The 15,319-nt window shown below is 45.8% G+C and overlaps 2 protein-coding genes across 6 annotated transcripts; both read left to right on the forward strand.

Moving 5' to 3' along the window:
• The first annotated feature begins 725 nt into the window (after positions 1-725).
• Positions 726-9,737, forward strand: rnf20 (ring finger protein 20, E3 ubiquitin protein ligase). 2 transcript variants are annotated; one of them, XM_076033003.1, is made up of 22 exons: positions 726-881; positions 1,233-1,413; positions 1,538-1,606; positions 1,690-1,788; positions 1,884-2,031; positions 2,128-2,313; positions 2,950-3,065; positions 3,663-3,809; positions 3,907-3,981; positions 4,072-4,191; positions 4,389-4,568; positions 4,646-4,793; positions 4,903-5,024; positions 5,489-5,642; positions 5,746-6,067; positions 6,288-6,405; positions 7,117-7,266; positions 7,374-7,586; positions 7,877-8,002; positions 8,333-8,473; positions 8,764-8,868; positions 9,184-9,737. In XM_076033003.1, exons 2-22 carry the CDS (start codon positions 1,243-1,245, stop codon positions 9,358-9,360), a joined length of 3,087 nt encoding a protein of 1,028 aa, XP_075889118.1. In that variant the 5' UTR covers positions 726-881; positions 1,233-1,242; the 3' UTR covers positions 9,361-9,737. The 2 variants fall into 2 exon arrangements, with proteins under 2 accessions (XP_075889118.1, XP_075889119.1); XM_076033004.1 differs by having other exon boundaries at positions 4,646-4,781.
• Positions 9,738-10,375: 638 nt separating this feature from the next.
• LOC142892743 (uncharacterized) lies at positions 10,376-14,333 on the forward strand. 4 transcript variants are annotated; one of them, XM_076033007.1, is made up of 5 exons: positions 10,376-10,870; positions 10,980-11,530; positions 11,845-11,904; positions 13,495-13,597; positions 13,888-14,333. In XM_076033007.1, the coding sequence occupies exons 2-5, from the start codon at positions 11,270-11,272 to the stop codon at positions 14,238-14,240; spliced, it is 777 nt and encodes a 258-aa protein (XP_075889122.1). In that variant the 5' UTR covers positions 10,376-10,870; positions 10,980-11,269; the 3' UTR covers positions 14,241-14,333. The 4 variants fall into 4 exon arrangements, with proteins under 4 accessions (XP_075889122.1, XP_075889121.1, XP_075889123.1 ...); XM_076033006.1 differs by having other exon boundaries at positions 10,376-10,866; XM_076033008.1 differs by having other exon boundaries at positions 10,376-10,591.
• Positions 14,334-15,319: the final 986 nt, after the last annotated feature.

The following is a 15,319-nucleotide window of genomic DNA, read 5'->3' on the forward strand; positions in this document are numbered from 1 at the left end:
TGCAGTAATTAAAAAATTGCACAGGTTGTTTTGGTCACAGTACATGAATAACCAGTTCTACATCATGACCATACAGCTGTATGTTTCAGCTGATAAATCTTGGTTAATGAACACTATTGTAAAGTTAGCAGTTACGTGATTCCTTATTACTTTTCAGCATCATCAACTTAAACATTCTGACTTCAGACTTACTGACTTAACAGTAATTATCTAAGGAGTGCAACTTCTCCATAAATGCCTTTCACATGTGTCCAAAATAAGGACAATAATTTTTATCTATACGAAGCCAGGTTCTTAGCAATGAAAGATAAAAACAAAGACTTTAAAAGTGATAATCACATAAAAGCAGACAGAACAAACGCTATCCACAGGTTTTGTGGTCCAACCAGTGTAATCTATCTGATGTAAGCAGTTACTTGACTTTGTCTTGTAAATACAATTTACAGGGTTTTGAAACTGTATTCTTGACCTTTGCAACAACTGCAAATGCAAGGGCGCGTGTGCACACAGACACACACACACACACACACACACACATTTAACCAAAGTACTGTCAATAATAAATGAAAACGTACAATATTTACATTTAATGTATTATACATACATATAAACAAGAAATACTATGAATAAAACATTATTTGAATAACAGAAGTGTATTCTAAAAGAGAGTTTAAAAGGAGGGGGGGAAATAGAAGATTTTGGCATCAGCTTGGCAGCAGTATCTCCTCCGAAGCCGTGGAGGGCGCTGTTTAATGTGTAACGTTTATTCTACCTTTGCGCTGATACTTCCGTTTCCGATGACCAAGAAGCCGACACAAATGTTATAGTTTTTCTTGGTTCTGTATATTTTTTAAAAAAGGAAAAGCTCCATCTTGTTTTCGGTTAGTTGACGTTTGCGGATATTAATTATTATCAATATTCTTTCATGTAAACAGTTTTATGTTTACCTTGGGCTCGTATGAGTATTTGCGGCAATGCTAACGTTAGCAAATGGCTACCGTTAGCTTTACCAAAACTGTCAGCTTGTTATGGTTTTGTGAGGTGATGAATCGAAATGTGTCGTATTATTCCCTGCTAACTAGAACACGGTTTCAGAGTGAATATGGACATTAAAGTAGACCATGTTTAATTTAGCATGAGTCACTCATTCAGCAAAAACACGAATTTTACCATTGCTAAATGTTATTGCATTTACACATTGGTAATCTAATGATTTCCTTCTGTCCTTTTAGGAATCTGAGGATGTCGGGACAGAAGCGTCCTGCAGACTGCGGAGCCTCCTCTTCCTCCGGTGCACCGCCCGAGAAACGGAGAGAGAGGGAAGGAGAAGACGGAGGACCCGGTATCAGCACAGCTGCGGGGGGCAGCACGGCTGTGGAGACGGTCATTAAACTAGGTGGAGTGTCTAACTCGGTAAGAGGCAGTACATTGTTGTTATAGTTGTCATATTATATCTGTTGTCTGGGTCTGTTTTTTGTTTATTTTTTTTCCCTTTTGAAAAAAATAATAAATCCGTGGTTGTTTTCTTGTTTTTCAGGAGGAACAAGACATCAAAGCTCTCCAAGCTAAAAACCGAAAGTTGGGAGAAGCCCTTGACCAAAGACAGGTATGTGCAATTTCCATTTTCTAAAACTTGTCATTAACATGCTCAGCTGGTGACAACAATATCCACGATGTGTTTTTTGGCAGGTTATAGAAGATGAATTGCGAGAGCGAGTTGAAAGGCTGGAGACACGCCAGGCCACAGATGATGCCAGTCTGCTGATCCTTAACAGATACTGGAATCAGGTAAATAACTTCAGGCACAACAGTAAAGAGAACAAATTAATGTTACTCTCTATTTTACCAACCTGTTTTCAAAACTGTTAATCTCTCCCCAACAGTTGGATGAAAATATCAAACTCATCATCAGACGTTATGACCAAGCAAGCAGTGAATCTGAGAAGTCTCTGTCAGGGGACGGACGCAGCCTAAAACCTGACACTCCGGAACCTGATGGCGATTCCAATCAGGAGAGGGCCAAGGACAGAGGTGAAGACCTCGCTGACATAGACAACAACATGCTTACATATAGTGCCACAAGTTAAAATAATAGCCTAACCCTTCTTTCCTGACAATATATCTTAGGCCAACAGGGGGAAGGAACCAACTCCTTCCTGGCCACACTTGCCAGCAGCAGCAGTGAGGAGATGGAGGCTGAGCTGCAGGAGAGGGTGGAATCCAGCCAAAAGCAGGCCACTCATGTTGTGGATATTTGCGAGCACCTGAAGAGCACTGTGGACCAACTGAAGGCAGAGCAAGACTCGGAAGCACGTAGGTTCAATCGCAAAGCCAATGGATAAGGCTCTAAAATCAATACTGTGGTTACACCAGCCTGTTCTTTATTTATCTTGAAATACATTGTTATATTAGTCAGTGACATGCATGTTGATGAACACTTCTTTTAAATTATATGTCTGTTCTTTGTACTGTAAAGACTGGCTGACTAAATATTTGCAAAATAATGGAAAGAATCTGAAGGGCAGCCCTGGTGAGAAGATCATCTTTTAACTTCTGCTTCTTGCAAATGACAGTTAATATATTTAGCCATGATTATCACAAGTTAATGGAGCAAAGACATTATTTTGGTTGTGAGGTTTCGACCATGACAGAAAGACTACGATAAAGATGAAAATGTCAATGAAGAAAAGTAACAAATGACTTTCCTGTGTAGGCAGTAGATTGTGTGTTTGTTCATCCATCACATTGTACGTAGCTTGAAGTGATGATAGTGCTCCCAGACTGTTGGTACAGAAAACACCTGATTGTCATTTCAGAGACACATTGATGATCTCAGAGTATCTCCTGTGCCAAAGCAGGTCAATGCTGGATAAACGAGGATTTTAACGAATGGTTTTGTTTGTATGTTTTAAAAGACGCGAGCTGTGTTTTTGTTCTTTGAATCTGCAGAGGCCAACTTGTGGCAGACAGCCTCCAAGCTCAACTCCCTCCTGAGAAGTGAGAATGAGCGTTTGAAACAGTTGACCGATGACCTCAAGCAGAAGCACAGTCAAATGACAAGTGAGGTACGTGTTGTCCATTCTTACTCCTCAGTAGACTCCTCATCGGCCGCCATCAAAATGCTGGTAGAAACGAGGGGTGGGGGAAAAAATTGATTCTTCTGTTAATTGCGATTATCACATTGCCAATTGGGAATCGCTTCGTATGAAGGGTCACATGACAGCTGTCAATTGTCCTCAGTCATGTGACCCTTATGTGTCTATAACTGCCAGAGCAACTTCCTGTGGACCAAACCAACTGATGAAGGTGTTTGGATGGACACCGAAACGTCCTGTGTTTTTAAATTTGTTCCTTACGTCCAGTGTTTTAAAATAAAATCCTTTTGAGAAAAAAAATAGCTGTTCAAGACTCTGGTTTTGCTGCCTTATGAGTGAACTCATTAGCCGAATATGTCTGACACTTGTTGCTCTGTGCCAAGTTTCTAAGCTAAGTTTGTAAATAAGTACATTATCGATAAGTTTGTGCGTGTGTGTGGATGTTTTTTTTTTTTTACCACACTGTATTTCCAAGTCGTATCCCGAGAAGTGCAGTGCACTTTGAGTGTTTTATTGCATTTGGTTTTCAGGCTCTCTTTTTTTTTTTTTTTTTTTTCCCTCATTCAGTCGCGACATCTGGGCCGTGCCATCAACAAAGCAGACCAACGGGTCAGCGAGCTGCAGGTTCTGATCGAGGAGCTCCAGTGGGACATGGAGAAGATCCGCCGCCGAGAGAACAGACTGAACGCCCATCTGATTGAGATTCTGGAGCGGGTGAGTATGTGCTCCTTGCCTGTGTCTCTGTGCTTTACACGTCCAATATTCTGTTTACATGGAAGTCAATTGTGGCACCTTCCGGAATCTCTCTCAGGTGAACAGCAAAGGCTACAAAGTGTGTGGGGAGGCCAGCAGTGTTTGTGGGACCATCACCATCAACAAAAGAAAGGTGGGAATTGAGACGGCCTGAAAACTATTTTTACGAGCGTTTCGATGTTTGCTTTTCACGCTATAAGTGTTGACCTTGTGTCTTTTTCAGTTTGAGGAAATGAACAGCGAAATGGAGGAGAACAAGGAGCTCGCCGACAACCGCCTCATTGAGCTGCAGAAGCTCCAGCAGGATTTGCAGAATGTGCATCAGGAGAACAACAACATGAAGGTCTCAAACGTTCTGATCACCTTCTTTTCAGAAGCGCTCCACTTCTAATTGAAATACAATTACAACATTTGCAATGCAAATAGCTGAAGGGGAATATCAGAGTTGGTCCCTTAACTGAAAGTGAAAATGTATTTAAAATACTTTTGGCTGCATTTTACTGAAAACGTACTGAAAAAAGCTGTGGTCGTCTCTTGAAGGCTGAGCTACTGAGTCGAGCAGAGGGATTGGTGAAAGAGACGTCAGACTACCGCTGTCTGCAGTCACAGTTCTCGGTGCTCTACAACGAGTCTCTGATCCTCAAAGCTCAGTTAGATGAGACCCGCGCTCGGCTCAACACGACCAGGACGGCGAGGCTTCGACAGCTGGAGCACATGGAGGTGCGTGTCCGTCTGCGCCGGTGTTGGTGTTGAGTTTCAGTGTTTTACTTTCTAACTCTCATCTCCACTGTGCGCAGAATGATGAGGTGGCCCTGCAGAGGAAAGTGCGCACTGAGGTGTTTCAGCTGGAGGACACGCTGGCGCAGGTCAGGAAGGAGTACGAGATGCTGCGCATCGAGTTTGAACAGACACTGGCTGCTAACGAGCAAGCAGGTAATTTAAGCAGTAAGTGAAAATAAATATCTTCAACTTCACACAGCAATTGTACTGCAGAGCCAGTACAGCCACGGGTTCCGCCTTTCCTGGCTGATTTTTCCTTTTTCCGTTTCCCCAGGTCCCATCAACAGGGAGATGCGGCACCTGATCAGCACGCTACAAACCCACAACCAGCAGATGAAGGGAGAGGTGGTGAAGTACAAGATCAGACTGAGGGAGACACAAGCTGAGCTCAACCAGGTCGGTCCTGGATCAGAAACCGAGCAAAAAGCTTTTCTCTTGGTACAGCGGAGCAAAGATTGCTGTGCTTCGTTGTATAAGAGACCACTGCTGTGTTTCCTTTTGCAATGACTGCTGGATATTCGTGCACTCAATGTAAAACTCACAAATACAGGAAACAAAGAGTACAGAACAGGAGATAAAATAGGAATAAACTAAGAACCTGTATATTACAAAGTGCTGTAAAACAAGAAGTGTACAGGAGCACTGCCTAGACAACCTCAAAAATGATTCCAGCATTTCCCACGTAGCTTAATCAGAAATTCTAAATAAAAAAAAAAAACAACACCCTAATTTAGAAAAAAAACAAAACAACTAGAACACGTTGTGCACATCCACTGTATCAACTTGGGATACTGTAGTTTTCACAATAATAAACATGATGTTTAGGCATTGGTGTTAATAGACTGGTGCTGTTTCTTCAGGTGCGTGCCTCGAAGGGCAACGCCATCCTTCAGTCCCAGTCCAGCACTGAGGTAGACGTGAAGGAGGAGACGACCTCTCCGACCCCAGCGGTCTCAGTTGAACCTGCGACCAAGGCAGAGCCTGACAACGGCTCCTCCACGCCCAGTAGCGCAGGTGGCTTTCTGCACATTGGACACATATTCAGCAGGAGTTATTCACCTTTCATGTAATTTCAATGTAATTTAAAACTGAAAAAATTGCGCGTCCGTCAATGCAGGAGCCGCAGTGAAGGGGGAGCCCGGAGCGGAGCCCGAGGCAGCGGTCAAGGAGGAGGAGAAGGAAGAAAAGAAAGAGAAGGAGGAGAAGAAGGAGAGGGAGGCCGTCAAGAAAGAGGAGAAGGAGCGGGAGAAGGAGAAGGAGCGGGAGAGGGAGAGGCCGACCCGCAGCGCCAGCAGCAGCAGTGCGGTGAAGGAGGAGAAGGAGAAGCCCGGCAGCAGCAGCAACCAACCAGACGAGTCGGTGGCAGAGCGGATGTCAATGGTCGGCGGCTCAAAGAGGAAAGAGATGGAGCAGCTGAAGATCGTCCGAGCAGAGCTCAAGTAATGCTTGTTGTAATCGTCAGTCGATGTTGATGTTTTCTGTTTGCTTGTTTCTTTTAGAAAAATGATTTTTTTTTTTTTCAATACATCGGTTTAGGCCTTCTGTGTTTCATAGAATGTTCACAAATCGCAGATTCTGACCCGTCGATGAATCCCCCAGTGGATAATACAGAACAGTTGGGGCCTTTGCTGAGCTGTTCTTGTAACGTTGACTGTGCAGGAAAGCCCAGGAGTCCCAGAGGGAGATGAAGCTGCTGCTGGACATGTACCGCTCAGCACCCAAGGAGCAGAGGGACAAAGTTCAGCTCATGGCCGCGGAGAAGAAGTCCAAGTCAGAGGTGACCAGCCGAGCAACCCACAGACACGCATGCATCAAACAGCGTAAACACAGTAGCTGTGTTTCCATGACCCCTAGAATTGCACAAAACCTAAATATTGCAATAAAAAAACTGGTAATGGAAACACCTAAACTTCAAAAACTTCTCAAATATGGCTTAAAGGTTTTTACACTCATATGAGGCCTATCGATATCGAGGTATGTCGCAAAAATGTCATGGAAACACTTTATTCGCATTTACGCTTCACTGGGCGTGACGTATATGATCACGTGACCAGTTTACTTCAAGTGAAACTGGCGCGTTGTGTTTGGACGGCGGAGGAGACGGAATATTTTTTACAAGTAATCAAAGAGAAAAATATAACAACCATTGTTGACCGCAAACAAACGTAAACAAACAAAAGCAAATGTAATTCTCGTAAAATCTTGCGGAACGAGATGTTGTGAAATTTACGGCTTTACGCCATTCAATGGAAACACCTTCAAATCACAATTGTACTTTGTCGAAATTTTTAAAAATTTTGGGAAAAATCGTAATGGAAACGCAGCTTCTGACACCAGGCCGTCCCTGCTGGGTCATGCACTTGATAAAAGGGATCTTTGAATCAGTGTTTCTCAGCTCCATGAGACTCCCTGGCCTCGCTGTGAAAACTTGCTGTTTTCCACCCAGTCTGTGATTTTAAACTCGGCTGATTGCTTCCACCGAACCCAGGGAGAGGAGCTGCGCCAGAGACTGCGGGAGCTGGAGGAGAGGGAGAGGAGGGAAGGGAAGAAGATGGCGGACGAGGAGGCGCTGAGGAAGATCCGCTCAGTGGAGGAGCAGATCGACATCCTCAACAAGAAGCTGTCCATAGCCAAGCAGGTGTGCGGTCGGTTGGGGGGGGTTCTTTGTGTTTTAAACACTCACTTCTTCCTTTGACTCCTCCTCCACCCACTCACCTCCTCCCTCCTCCCTCCTCCGCCCTGCAGGAGGAGGACGCTCTGCTCAGCGAGATGGACGTGACGGGCCAGGCCTTCGAAGACATGCAGGAGCAGAACATCCGCCTCATGCAGCAGCTCCGGGAGAAGGACGACGCCAACTTCAAGCTGATGAGTGAGCGGATCAAGTCCAACCAGATCCACAAGCTGCTGAAAGAGGAGAAGGAGGAGCTCGCCGACCAGCTGCTCACTTTGAAAACGCAGGTAAAGTCGTTGTTGTATCTTTGCAATGAAACCAAGTTCTTAAAGTTCCTTGAATCAGTGAAATTAAACTGGTAACTGAAACTAATTTTTCATTTTTTATTTTTTTTTATACATTTGATTTCTAGTCTAAATATTTTTAAATTGCACCATCCGGTCTCTTCTACTTGTTTTCTCCTCTCTAATGAGTTTTGTCTCTGTGCCTTATGTCACATGTATCACCATTAATGACAAATATTTTGTTCTTTAGATTTGCTCTGATTTTGTTGTCTTTTTTTGTATTTTTCTGGCAGGTCGACGCTCAGTTGCAGGTGGTGAGGAAGCTTGAGGAGAAGGAGCGCCTCCTGCAGGGCACGATCAATACTGCAGAGAGGGAGTTGGCTCTTCGCACGCAAGCTTTGGACATGAACAAACGCAAGGTAGCGCGTTGTATCTAGCATCTTATTTCCTCATATGTCACTCAAAACAGGAGTTCATTTCTCCATCATTTTGCACAGTGTCCCAAAGCCTCCACCTTGAATTTATTTATACACTTAATTGGATGATTGTTATGTCCTGGTTTGGATTCTATGCACTACTTTACACTCTTTCACTGGATGGGCCCAAAAACAGGAATTATGGGAAACATGGAATTGTACTTAATATTTAGAAATGATGAGCCAGACCTCAACAAGAAAAGAATCTGAATGAGACAGTCTGATTGAAAGGAAAACAAAACACTCACTGTCTCCGTGTTTTTTTTCCTGCAGGCTCAGGACTCTGTGCTGCTGTCGGAGGACTTCCGGATTCAGCTGGAACAGGTCCAGCAGCGACTCAACCTGGTCAGGGAGGAAGTCGTCGAAAACAGCCTTTCCCGAGAGAAAGAGTCCTTCAACGCGCGACGGGCACAGGTGATATTTGAAGCCGTGTGTCAGTCAGTGCGGCGACATAAGGGTCGAGGTCCAGGAGTTAAACACATCAGAATACACTTCAAAATGAACGCTTTATGTTCTGCAAATCTACCAGTTGTCAACATAGCCGATAGTGACGTACGCTGTGCATTCAACCCGACATCGTCGTTCAGTCTACTAACATTTTTGCCTTGAGGCTGTTGCCTGTATTGACTGTGACGCACAAACACAACACAAACTTTTTTTCATTACTATTATTACTGAGCAGTTGTTCTCTCTGCGTGTCTCAGGAGGACATCTCCAAACTCAGGAGAAAGATCGAGAAGGCCAAGAAGCCAGCCGAGAAGATCAGCAACGGAGACGACATCCTGAACGAAGAGATTAATGAATATAAGGTTTGTCTCGGGCCGCAGGGACACCTCAAACACTGACCTGTTTCACTACATGCTGCTTCAAGGACTTAGTTGTGCTCGACTGGTGACAAAGCAGCACTTGTGAAGATGTGCCATTTGGGACGGCGCCAGGCCCTCGTGTTGCTGAAGGATCACTTGCACCCTGCAGCATTCTTTCTGTTCTTTTTTTTTTATTTTTTTTTACAATGTTGTTCAGTTACACTCAAGGCTGTTTTCCACAACTGGTTCAGTGGAATGCCTCCCTTTTTTTTTTTGTATTTGATGGTTTCTACCTTCCCTTTCCCCCTCCGACCCCAGGCTCGTCTAACATGCCCCTGCTGCAACTCGCGGGTGAAGGACGCCGTGCTGACCAAGTGCTACCACGTCTTCTGCTTCGAGTGCGTCAAGACGCGCTACGACACGCGCCAGAGGAAGTGCCCCAAGTGCAACGCCGCCTTCGGAGCAAACGACTTCCACCGCATCTACATCGGCTGAAGCCACTTCAGGGTCGTCGTCGTCGTCGTCGTCGTCCAGACGAGCAGCGCTCACAGTCACCACCCAGACCTTGTAGCTCCACCTGCTGTGTGTGTGTGTGTCCAGGACCACTTGGGCGTCTTTGAATGATGCCGGTCTCATAGACTCAGTGAACTTTTTTTTCCTCTTTTTTTCTTAAAAAAAAAAATAATGACCAAAATAGCTCTTGCTATCCATTATCCACCATTTTACTGTTTCGAAGTAGTCCTCCAACACATGGTGCATGTTTGCATCACATGACTGACAGTGCAGATTTTGTATGCGTGTCACATTTAGAAGCAACCAGTTCAGCAAAACCAGTGCAGAGAAATAAAAATAAAACGATATCCCAGTGAGAAGGGAGAGTTCCTCAATTTTGTGTGCGTTTGCACAGTCGTTGCTGTTTACTGCATGACTGTTTCTCATCATTCCTTCGTGTCTGCTTCGTGTCTGGCAGAGTACTGAAACTGTACTGCTTCTGCTTTCCTCGCCATGGGGGATTCGATCTGTGATATTCAAACCTCAGACCTTGGTCCCATATTCCGCAAAATTATTGTACACATTCAACAGTCTATTCAAAACCAGTTTTACACAATTACAAAGGAAGAAAATAAAGTCATTTTAGCAGTGGAGGGGTCACTCACTGCATTACAGTGTGGCATCTTAAAGCGCCTTTAACCCTGATTTTGCCTAATTACAAGCATGCAAAGGATGCGACTAGGTGTCATTTTTTTTTAGCAGGAAACTAAGATGGAGCCTTTTTGCAGGTGGGTTGTAAACAGATGGCTTCACATGCTGCTTTCAGGAGACGTTGATTTTATTCTTATTTCATAAATGATAGCACCAGGCGGGGCGGAAATAATAATAAAGCTCTGAGAAAGGACTTTCCACGTTAATTTCAGTGTTTCATTCAAGCTTCGACGTTTCCAAACCACAAATCCCAGGGTGCAAATCTCTGTTTATCCCCTTGCACGGAACGCCTCCCTCTCCGAGGATGTAGACGTGTTTGCACGCAGCAGCCAGCAGCAGCAGCCAGCAGCAGCAGGGACGCCACGCCGGGAGGCAGGGCAGGTTAAACGGGAGACTTTTGAAAGGGTTGTGCAACATAATCCGTCGCGGACAAAGGAGAACCCCAATTGCAACTGGTTTGGAGCTCAGATGAATTAAGAAGCTTTGGGAGGCTCGTGTGCGGCTCTGCTCCACCACCGCCTGGGTGCTTTTTCTTTTTTTTCTTTTTTTCTTTCACATTTTTACCTTCCCTCTTTTTTACGCGCAAAGGCAGGCTGAACTTTTGGAATTATTTCTATCTACCATTTAAAAATATACTTGTATCTATTTTTGCAGCATTTCTGCTGCATCTTCTTTGATCGCCAAATATCCGGGCTACTGGCTGCCCTTAAGCCTTCAACTGTTTCTTACCAAATATAGCTGCCGCTGCCGCCGCTGCTGGTATTTGCAGGAGCGTCCTTCACGGAGCGATCTGGGATCGTGGGTATTTGCAGCTCCGCCAAAAGTTTATTAATAAATCCGCCGATCGCTTTGACACTCTTTATTCTGAATTCGTTTCTTTGCTTTCCTTTCTTTTCCCCCCCTTCTTTCAGGAACACTACTCGACTTCCACGGCGGAAGAGGCTCGCACGCGTTTTCCTGTTTTGCAGCCCTCCTCTGCCACCAGCGCGTTGGGTTTAAACTCGCTGCGTCTCTGCCACCGAGTGCGCGCACAGGAGCCATTTTCACGTCTTTGTTTTACGAGGCTCTCTCGACTCCGCTGAACACCGGCTACTAGAATCTGCTTCGGGCTGCAACTCTTACATATATATATATATATATATATTTTTTTTCCCCCCCTCGACATTTTTGTGCGCGCGTCAGTATTTAGTTTCCCTTGACGATGATTTTCCGTGCGTCTGGCTGTGGGCGCGGCGGTGGATGTGCTGCCGTGGCTCGCTCCCTTCTCCTCGCCATCTGCGGCTTGGCTCTCAGCTTGGCGCCGATCTGGGCCGAAGCCGAGCCGAACCCAGCTGCTGCACCACCACCACCATTGGCACCACAGACGGTCACTCTGCGGACCCTTGTGGTCGGAGGCTGCCAGGAAGCGCAGCGTTACGCGGAGTCGCTGCTGGGAAGCGGCGCCGTCCGCTCCGTGGCTGAGGTAGGACGCCCCCTGCTGCCAGCCCCTCTCTCCAACCTTCTCTGCTTCTCTTTGTTTCATGACTCTCTAACTTTGACTGTGTGATCTGCCACTTTGTAACTTTTATAGTAACAGACCAACTAAAAGAAACTGTCGCCTTTCTCCTCCACCCATGTCACCCTTCACACACATTCCTCCCCCTGACGCCCCTCAACTTGTTAATCTCCTTCCTGATCCCCCACCCCCCTCCTCATCTTCCCCGGCCTCATTCCTGCTTCTATATATCCTTGCATCTCAACCTTCCTCCTCCAACACCACCACCTCCACCACCTCAGAGTGCAGTGTTGTTTCTTGAGTCGTTGTTCGGCCAGGAGAACGTCTATACAGTGGGCATGGTAAGGAACCTCGGCTCTGCTTTGGCCCGCGTCGGGACGCTGGGCGCAGAGAGAGAGAGAGAGAGAGCCTGAGCATGACTGTGTGTGTGTGTGTGTGTGTGTGTGTGTGTGTGTGTGTGTGTGTGTACGGTGACGTGTGCATGGGGACGCACAGTGTAGTCGTGCCTGTGAGCTTGTACCGTGGCAGGCTTGGCTGAACTCGGGTCAGCACTGAATGTTGCACACAAAGAGTTGCGAACTGGGAAGTTTGACCTTTTTAATGCATGTCCAGAGTTAAAGGGGGGGAAAATAGATAAAAACTAAGATCAAACTGCATCGTGTAGGTCGGCTGATTTCAGATTATCAATCAAGAAATCAATCAAACTTTATTTATATAGCACCTTTATAACAGCCAAACGGTGCACAGGGTGCTTTCCAGAGTAAAACATCAATACTAGTAAAACATAGTTAAAACACAACATTACCACGACTGCGCAATTATAAAACAAGAGTAAAATGCAAAATTGTTAAAACATAATTAAAACACAATGTAAAACCAATAAGCAGCAGTGTTATAGCTATATATAAAATGCCGGCCTGAATAAATTAGGTTTTAACTCTCAAAAGTCTTAAAAACTGTGAGTTCAGTGGCAGCCTGGAACTGAGCTGGAAGAGAGTTCCACAGCTTAGGACAAAGCTGTTCGCTCTCCAAACTTTTTGTACTTGGACCTGGGGGATGACCAAGGAGGTGTGATCAGAGGAGCACATAACAGTGATCAGTTCGCTGAGGTAGGCCAATTACCCGGAGCTCAATTAGAAACCTCCACACTCGCTGCTTCTTGCCACTTTACCACTAAAGTGACTCTTGACCTGGATTGGCTGATGATCAGGAACAAGAACCTACAAAACCGGCAAAACACTTTATTGGGACCTGCACAGGCTGCATCACGTCTTGTTAAAAAGCTTGCAGCCCGGCTGACAATGAAAACATTGTGTTGTGCTGTTTGCATTGCACTGTCAGATAACAAACTGCCGGTCGCGCCTCCTTCCCCCCACCACCACCACCACCACCACCCTCCTGCTGAAACCTGTTGTGCGCTGTGAATTCACTGACACGCAGCGACAGATGCCTGACTCCCGCTCCGACGCGCTGGTCAGTGTGTGCGCAGCAACAGGTGCAGATAAGACGCACGTCCAGCTCGCAGGTCTACCCTTGACCTTGGCTGAGGGGGGTCGCACAGCTCGTGCGTTGTGTATTTCTTTTCTTTTTTTTGCTTCCAGGGACGGGGGGTGGAGGGATAGGGGCGTAGCGGTGACTGTACAGGAATAGAGGAAGGGCAGCGTCCAGCTGTCACCGTGCATGCACAGCTGTTTTCCCCAGTCAAAGAAAAATGCAAACCTTCAATCTTGAGGTGCAGCTCGGGAGCGAATCGTCTGCGTCAAAAGTGCAAAGGAGCAGTTAGATGTGTTTCTTGTCGTTTTTCTTTTATTCACGTCTGCATGACTGTCTCTGTAATTAGAATTCCGTCTGTCCTACCTGTTTCCACCCCTTATGAATCCTTGTGCAAAACCGCTTCTCCGCCCTTCCTCTACCCCGCCGCCGCCACACAGATCTTTGAGACGGTGATCCGGTTCTTGGCCGAGGGAGCCGCCAGCGGCCTGAATGTTATCGCCGTGTACGTCACGGAGATCCTGAGGGTCACAGGATTCGACGGTAGGTGCCAGGATCGCCCCTTTGTTTGCTGTGTGTGTGAGTGCCTGTGCGGCCGTTGCTAAATGCTCCACCCTTTTCCCAACTCCACTCAATCGGCTGCCAGATTAAGGCAATAAAACTTTTCCTGTGCAAGTCGCAGGTGTGCAGACTTGCCTGTTCCTCAGGTAATTTGTCTGTCACGCCTTTCAAGACAGCCTGTGTGTTTGCTGCGAGTGTTTTGCCCTCTGCAGGGTGTGACGTCGAAAATGTGGAGCAACGTTTGTCATTTCTGCATTTCCTCTCCTCAACAGTCGCAGCGTTGCCTCGCTTCACGCCGGAGGGCGTGTCGGCCATCGCCCAGTGGGGTCTGCTGGCTCTCATCGCCTACTGGGTGCTGACCGTCCTCCTTCGATTGCTCATGTGCGTCGTCAAGCGGGTGTTCTGGGTGGTGAAGACAGTCCTGGCGCTTTGGATGTTCGGACTGATCGTGACCGACAAGACCGCCAGCGGCGAAACCACGGCGGTCCGAGTGGGCGGCCTGGTGCTGGGATGTGTCCTCCTGTCTCTGCTCACCTCGGACTGTGAAAAAACGCCCAACGTGGACCACCGGCTCAGCACGCTGGAGGGACGGCTGAGGGCCGTGGAGAAGAGGAAAGCGGAGTAGTCGCTGAGGAGGTTGGGGGAGGGGGAGACGAGGGTAATATTAGTCAATTTATCTCGAATGATTTACTGTGTTGGTGTCAAGATCGAAGAAGAATGAGAAATAAAGTTTTGCGTGATTTTCCAAGGAGAAACGTCTTTGTTCTTGGACTTGATTGAGAAAGAGCTTTGAGATTTTAAGGCCAATTCCTTCAGTGTGACTTTGAAGCGGCACGTAAAGATGGATGGAGTCTATACCTGAAGCCTAGAGAACCCAGAGAGGTTAGAAACCAGAAGATTCCATAATCACATATGTGAGCAGTCGTTGAAGGTGTAGTGTGATTGTATTGAGGGACCCAATGCCAACCAACCCTCTGGGAAGCTAACAAACTACAGCCACTAATTTGTAACGGTATGAATTTTGCACTCCTTCCCGTATGGATAGCTTGTCTGTTTTTCTTTTGTCTTTTTGCAACCATTTTTTGGCGGTCCCTGCTGGCCAAACGGTAGAATGCAGGTTTTCAGCGCTAGCGTGTTGGCCTCCTTATTTAAGGGATGATTCATCCATCTTTATACACAATCAGTGCTTTGAACCTTGAATACAGAATCACAAAGTGCCCTCTTCTGGCATCGGAAATAATTGCTTAAAATCAAGACACAGTATAAACATGAATTTATCCAACAATAAAAAAAATAATTTGACAGTTTAATTCAAGTGTATTTTCCATTGATCAGCTTTATTATTATTGTATGAATTTGTTCTTTAAAGAACACTACTTAAAATATCAGTAAGTTAAATTTAAAGTGTGTGTGTGTGTGTAGTCCCACCTGTTTTAATTCCCTGGTTTGATCACATTTTCAGATTTATCTTTGCTTATATATTTCAATGTATCTATACTTGTGCACATACCTCAGTTTACACTAAAGATCCCTTCATGCCTTTCACACACTCATGCATATACTGTAACTTTGATGCCACAATGTGTAAGTTAGGGCTCCTTTTGATTCCTTCAATATAATCCACCCAGTAGCCCTGGAGATAATTAAATCATCGTGTGTTTGAAATTAGAGCAGATTATCTCAGTGGGTGGAGGATATCTGATC

Source organism: Nelusetta ayraudi, unplaced genomic scaffold (assembly GCF_046127955.1).
Source record: "Nelusetta ayraudi isolate G7.1 ecotype Tasmania unplaced genomic scaffold, CSIRO-AGI_Nayr_v1 ptg000039l, whole genome shotgun sequence".
Classification (NCBI taxonomy): Eukaryota; Metazoa; Chordata; class Actinopteri; order Tetraodontiformes; family Monacanthidae; genus Nelusetta; species Nelusetta ayraudi.